The sequence below is a fragment of the Mytilus galloprovincialis genome, chromosome 2 (genome assembly GCF_965363235.1).
Source record: "Mytilus galloprovincialis chromosome 2, xbMytGall1.hap1.1, whole genome shotgun sequence".
Lineage (NCBI taxonomy): Eukaryota > Metazoa > Mollusca > Bivalvia > Mytilida > Mytilidae > Mytilus > Mytilus galloprovincialis.
In genome coordinates this window covers 69,529,984-69,537,296 of record NC_134839.1, presented here as the reverse complement: position 1 = coordinate 69,537,296, position 7,313 = coordinate 69,529,984, and the positions used below count along the sequence as shown (strand labels likewise).

General features: G+C 31.9%; 1 protein-coding gene across 5 annotated transcripts in view; it reads right to left on the bottom strand.

Moving 5' to 3' along the window:
- Positions 1-3,403: 3,403 nt before the first annotated feature.
- Positions 3,404-7,313, bottom strand: part of LOC143064252 (semaphorin-5A-like) — an 81,050-nt gene continuing 77,140 nt past the window's right edge. For all 5 annotated transcript variants that reach the window (XM_076236939.1, XM_076236945.1, XM_076236943.1 and 2 more), the window contains one exon: positions 3,404-6,933. In XM_076236939.1, coding sequence (XP_076093054.1) covers positions 6,551-6,933 — 383 coding nt within the window. In that variant the 3' untranslated portion in view covers positions 3,404-6,550. The remainder of the gene's footprint in view (positions 6,934-7,313) is intronic.

Genomic DNA, 7,313 nt, shown 5'->3' with positions numbered 1-7,313 from the left:
GGAGAAATAATCCGTATTAAACTTTTCTTTGCCAACAAAGATTTCGGTGCCATCAACTTAAGAAATATTCTCCCTAATTTGATCAGTCTGTACCCATCATTTCCTATACCTATACCAAACCAATTGCAAATAAAATGTTCACTTATAAACACGTGTTAATTGCACCTGTTCTAGTTTCCTATTCAAGTATAACATGGCTGGGCATGTTATAACTGATGACATTAACCTTGACAATAACACTTCGCTGAGAATTTTGTTATTAAAAGACCCGAAATATTGTGAGCAAAAAAATCAATCAATTGGAAAAACAACTTCAAAATACTGATGGATTCAGTCGGAGATTATGGCTGGCGATGGGTATAACGAGAAAAAGAAGACGTGGATACTCTTTCCGAGTGGATTATCGCTGAGAGATTGTTGATACAAATCAGAAGTGATTAACTAAATGGGTCTTGAAAACCCATGCTACATCAATCTTTAAACACCCAAATGTTGCAAAAATAAGGGCAACAGTAGAATATCGCTGTTCAAAAGTCATAAATTGATTGAGAGTAAACAAATCCGGGTTAAACACTAAAACTGAGGGAAACACATCAATTATAATAAGAAGAAAAACGGAACAACAGAAACACTGAAGTGCAGCAAAAACAAACGAAAATATACATGGAAACGATACATGTACAGGAATTTAAAAAAAAACAAATGCTGAGTAGTTATCAAAGGTACCAGGATTATAATTTAGTACGCCAGACGCGCGTTTCGTCTACATCAGAATCATCAGTGATGCTTATATCAAAATATTCATAAAGCCAAACAAGAACAAAGTTGAAGAGCATTGAGGATCCAAAATTCCAAAAAGTGGTGCCAAATACGACTAAGGTAATCTATGCCTGGGATAAGAAAATCCTTAGTTTTTCGAAAAATTCAAAGTTTTATAAACAGGAAATTTATAAAAATGACCACATTATTGATATTCATGTCAACACAGAAATGTTGAATACTGGGCTGGTAATACCCTCGGAAACGAAACGTACACCAGCAGTGGCATCGACCCAGTGGTGTCAATAGTTAGATCCTGGTTTTAAGACTAGCCACAATTCCCGCTTATATGTCAATATTAAAGAATATCACTAAAATGACAGCATTACGTGACAGAAATACAACACATCTGTATTAGTCGTTATATCATGTAAACCACAGTTTCGGCAGTTTCTGCGAATACACTCCTGTATATGAAGTTTGTATAGTGTGAACATGCACGAGCATAACGTATCAATTTAGATTTATAAACACCATATATGACGACGGAGCAGAGGTATATTACTCCTGAGAAATGGAAAATTGATAATAGGAAAGTTGAAAGGTCTTGAAAGCATCCCGTTTGTCATAGATTTTACTGTAAAGTCGTCCAAGTGTGTCAATATTGAGGAAAAAATAAACACTTGTCCAACATCCATGATAAATAAATTGTTATCGTTATAGATAAAAGCATCGTTTGTGTGTGCAAATCACATAACATAAACTGCTTGATATACAATTTACTTGGAAACCAAAGAAGGCATCCTGGATAATCATAGGTCTGTTTTATATTCCTTATGATACCTTTACAAACAACGTTATATTGCTTGGTCTTCCAAGTCCCCCGGAATCGTTTTCTAAATTATAACATCAACCAAACCCGGGCTTCAATTTCTTTGTGAAATTACCTATTACCTATTCTGGAGATTGCGTGAATTAGATATGGATACTGAAATGTTCCAAAGATCTTAGAGTATATACAATCTAACACTCTTTCATCTTGCAATAGTATTAAAACATTTGATTTTTCTACCGTTTTTGCAAGTATTCCTAATTCCGAACTAAAAGACCAATTGCTTAAGTTGATCCTATCTTGTTTTTATTAAAAAGAATGACCAGAGTAGATATCTTGTCTAAGGAAGGGATAAGTCCAATTTTGTTAAAAAAAAATCACTCTGATTCATACATAAAAATCTCTGAAACTGACATTATCAAGATGTTTGATTTCTTGATTGACAACATATTTGTTGCGTCTGGAGGACGTTTTTTTTCAACAAACAGTTGGCATTCTAATGGTACGAACTGTACCTCTCTTCTTGCCGCATTGTTGCTTTATTCATATTAGATTGGCTTCATACAGGAACCTCTTGGGAAGAAAGAACAGAAATTGGCAGTATTCTTTTACTTTACGTTCCACTAAATAGATGATTTTCTCTCACTGAATAATTCAAAATTTCCTGGCTGATTTATGTTGAAGACATTTATCCCATCGGACTGAACATAGGATACAACAGAAACATTTAAGTCTGCCTCATATGTCTAGAAATTGACAACAAATCCTGACGACAAAAGACACGATTTCAGCTTCCCAATTATGAATTTTATATTTCTATATACGTAGGCAACATTCCAGCAGCGCCTGCATACGGAGTATATCTCTAAGTTGATATTACAGGGCTTGTGTTTTCTATCATGGTTGCCTTGGTAGCTGCTCACAATGAAGCTATTAAATAAAGTTTTGAAGCAGTGAAGTTGAAATCATCCCTTCGTAAATTTTACGGAGCAGTTTGACCGTAAACTAACAACGCCATGGCTAAAAAAGAAAAACAGACGTCAAATAATAGTAGACAACATAGAAAACTAAGACTAAGGAACACGAACCCCACGAAAAACTTGGGGTGATTTCAGGTCGTTCACAAATGATAGCTGATATGTTCCAAGTAGCGTTACTACAATCCCAATCACCTTCCCCCATGTATGACCTATAGAATTAGATGTATAACAAGGTTATGTACTAACATGACCAACACAACAGGTGCCACATGTGGAGCAGGAACAGCTTACATTTTTTGAACACCTGAGATTCACCTCCAGATTTTGATGAGATTTTTATTGCTCAGTCTTCAGTTATCTATGTTAAAAGGAACAGTAGACATGTATTATATGTCTCTGGTACAGGTAGATCTCAATTATACATTTTTTCATATGAAACCCTCTCGTGCACACCAATCAAAAACTAATAGTTTAAAGGACAATGAATAGAAATTACAATGAATTGAATGTACATCAACAATTTTGAAGACAATGTTCATCACTATCTACGTTTTGGCCTTAAGACTTGTTCAGACTGTCCAAATAATTTTGAAAATACATCAATCTTGCTTCATTTTTATTGTTTTTCTATTAACTGTAAAGTTGATATGAACATGCAATCATAATGTGTTCTTTGAATTAAGAATTTAAAAGACAATAATGATAGAAAATTCAGTATAGTAAATTAAATAAAACAAAAGATGAATTTGTGAAAGAGCAGATTGTTATCCTTTAAAAAAACTATTGTGCACCTCTGCTCTGCCTCGGTAGACAATGTTTTCTCTGGTTAACAATCTAATCTATCATCCTCTTAGTAGTATAAGCTATGTGTTATATATATTATAATCACTGCTCATCACCCAAAACTATGCTGTCAGAAGATACAAAAAAATCTGATATGGTAACATTCATGTTATAATTGTTTTCTGATAGATGATATGAGGCAAATCTGAATTGTGCATTGTTTATTTAAATAGAAGTATGAAACTATTTACAACTTATGATACATATGTATCCAGGATGTATATACAAATTTTCTGCAATATTTCATGAACAACATAAAAAAAATGGAAGGGTTTCAAGTAATCCAGTGTCTTGCCTACCTTATGAATCTAATAAATGTTTTAAAAATTGTTAACTGCAGACTGTAGTGTATGTAATGTTAATAAAATTTCCTTCTTGGTACCAGCTTTTGATCATAAACAAGCTTCTGTCCAAGAATGAAGGATCGCTATTTCTCACTTTGGCGACAAAAGTCTCAGACTTGACAATGATGAATAAAACAGAATATTCATTTTGAAATATACTAACATTTTAATTGTATTCAGTCCAACCATCATGAACATTAATAATGCTTGTTATTTCATTTGTCCAGCCAAACTTTGTTTCCCCTTTTCAGGTAAAATAATAAGACTTCCATAAGTCACACTTACAAAAAATTGGTCAATCCATTATCACGCTTGGACCCCAAATGACACCAACCTGACAAATTATTTATCTGTAACACTGACTGTTTAAATGACTAGAATTTCTCTTTGTAGAATTATTTATATGTATTGCTTGTGGTGATATAATGTTATCTACTCTAAAGCAAAGTGATAGGCTGAATAATATGAATATATCATTCTTTTATAATTACATTAGATGTATGTTTCATTACAATATGTTATTCTGATTGGCTACACTACAATCTCGCATTATTCCTTAAACAACTTCATTACACAATAAAACTTATCATTCATGATTACGCGAGGTCCCATAATAAAGTGCACAGGTAAATTAAACAAAAACTTGATAAAAATCGTGTTTTCATGATCCTAGCTAAAAATGTAATTACCGGTATAAGTATTGAATGCTTCTTTTTGTAACTTCATAGGGTTGTAAAAGCGTTGACAATGCACACATTTTTAGACTGAAGCGCTTCTGTGCTTCATAAGCGCTTCATACAAAATGTACTTTGGTCAACGCTTTTACACCCTAATGAAGTTACAAAAAGAAGCATTCAATTCTTAAATGAAAGTTGGTCAACATACCTTTGAAACTGATGTTTCCTGATATTCATGTTGTTAGCTGATCTTATCTTGACCAATTCTTAAAAGGAGTTAGTTATTACATGTACTGTGTACTGTGTGATAGGGTATTTAAATATTTTCTTGGCTTACAGTAAATGATTATCAAAGACTATTAGATAACAGTACAGCAAATCTTATAAATAAAATAAAAATATACACAATAACTTTAATAAAGGGCTGCGCTTTAGCGCATGATACGCCCGTTGCTCTTTTAACTTGTCTTTTATGCTTTAAATGAATTTATATGATCAACTAGAAATATATATACAAATCAAAAGGGATGTTACATTAATATATTCACCAAAGTTTCATAAAATCCCCCTTTTTTAAGTATAAAAATTCATTACTTAAGAAAACGTAAAATCTAAAATTTATAAAAATGGAAAGGGAGCTTATGTCAATAGATATAAACAATTTATCAAAGTTGCATAAAATTTTGTGAAAGTGTTAGTTATTGTCCCAAAATTGGAAAATCCCCCCTTTTTTAAGCATAAAAATTCATAACACGGAAATATAAAATCTGAAATTTATAAAAATTGAAAGGGAGCTTACATCAATAGATATAAACAATTCACCAAAGTTTCATGGACATTGGTGAAAGCCTTTTTGAGTTATTGTCCGAAGTGTTGAAAATCCCCCTTTTTTTATTAATAAAGCCCCATAAATCCAAAACTTAAAATCTGAAATTTATAAAAATTGAAAGGGAGCTTACATCAATAGATATAAACAATTCACTTAAGTTTCATGGAAATTGGTGAAAGTGTTTTTGAGTTATTGTCCGAAGTGTTGAAAATCCCCCTTTTTTTATTAATAAAGCCCCATAAATCCAAAACTTAAAATCTGAAATTAAAAAAAAACGAAAGGGAGCTTATGTCAATAGATATAAACAATTCACTTAAGTTTCATGGAAATTGGTGAAAGTGTTTTTGAGTTATTGTCCGAAGTGTGGACGACGGACGGACGGACGGACAGACGGACGGACGGACAGACGGACGATCGGACAACGGTATACCATAATACGTCCCGTCTAAAAGACGACGGGCGTATAAAAACTAAATCATAAATAATTTTTTCTTATATACATAGTTGTAACATAACCAATGACAAATCACATAATCTGGTCCAATACAAAGGCACAAAATTAGTTGAAATACTGTTGAAATCCCCTTTGGTTTGACAAGACTTCCATTTCAAACAACTTACTGGCGTATTTTACTTATTCTGTCAACCAGGGTGGTCCAAATAAAAGTCTATCCATCTATAGTCACAGGCATCAGAATAACCATTTTATTCATATCAACAACCCTACTGATGTTCTTAATTTGTTCAAAAAGATTTTCATAATCTGCTTGTTTTTCAGACTTGTTTTAAGGAAAGCTTTCATTGTCTTTTAATCTTTATCAACTGTTTGGTCAAATCATTTAATAAATATCATGAGAATGAAACAAAGTACATGTCAAATGAAAAACATATATATATTTACCACATGTTTTTTAAGTGTGACTACATGAAATAAACTAACCAGTCATCTATTTGATCATTAATATGTAGGGATAAATGCTTTGTTTTGTAGTAAAAACATTTTTGTCCAATTTTGTCTGACTATATGGTATTGTTTATTCACATTGCTTTAGACCAAACAATGACCAATAGTTGCTTAAATCTAAGTAATTCCTGTTCTCTTTACTATTATTGTCTATCTTTTTAAGGCAGTTTCTGCATTTATTGTATAACAATACACTGAAAAGAATAATTCTTCCCAGATGTTTACATTTCACAGAAGGAAAACCCCTTCCTAAATATAGAATATAAATTAAGCAAACCGTGCTAAGTAGTAATGAGAATCACATGATCAATGATTGTAAATGTTACCCGTCAATAAACTGCAAATCTGTATGCATTGCTTCCTTTCTCTTTAAAGAGTTCAATGAATTCTTACTTGATACAAATTTATCTTGTTTTGAGATCTGTAAAGAGCTAACATCAAACACTTTGTTATTCACTGTCAAAAAATCTAAACTAAGCTGTGATGACATTGATTTTCTTTTTCCATTATTGAGCTGTTCATTTTTCTTTCTTTCTTTTTCTAAATCAAATTTTCTAAAGCTGCGACAACTTTTAACGCATAAATATAATCCAATAGTCAACATAATACCAAAAATAAAAGACCCTGATGCAACAACTATCAGGTTTAACAAAGAGTAATTTTTCTCCGTCTCTTCTCGTTCTTTAATAGGTGCCACACCAATTCCTAAAATATAGTAAAATAATGTTTTGTAAGCAAGAATTAAGGTGGCAAATAACACTACAGGAAGATAACTCTGCAAAATCAGCTGAATGTTTCAATCCTGTTCTTTTGTTAATAAAATATTGAGCTGCTTGAAAATAAGTGTTTGTCAAACTGCTATGTAATAATCCACTGAAATTTTTCTGATAAAGTGCTTGTGTTTGGTTTTTTTTATAGAAATTTTCATATTTTTGTCAAAGCGTCAAAGTAAATCTTTTGTTCAAATGTTATGAAAATTAAACAAGCCAAATTAACTTTTGTCAAGATGCTTGGTACCACTTTAACTACACATTTAAAAAAAAAATCATGTATTCTTCTTATGGTTGAAGACTAAAGACTAATGG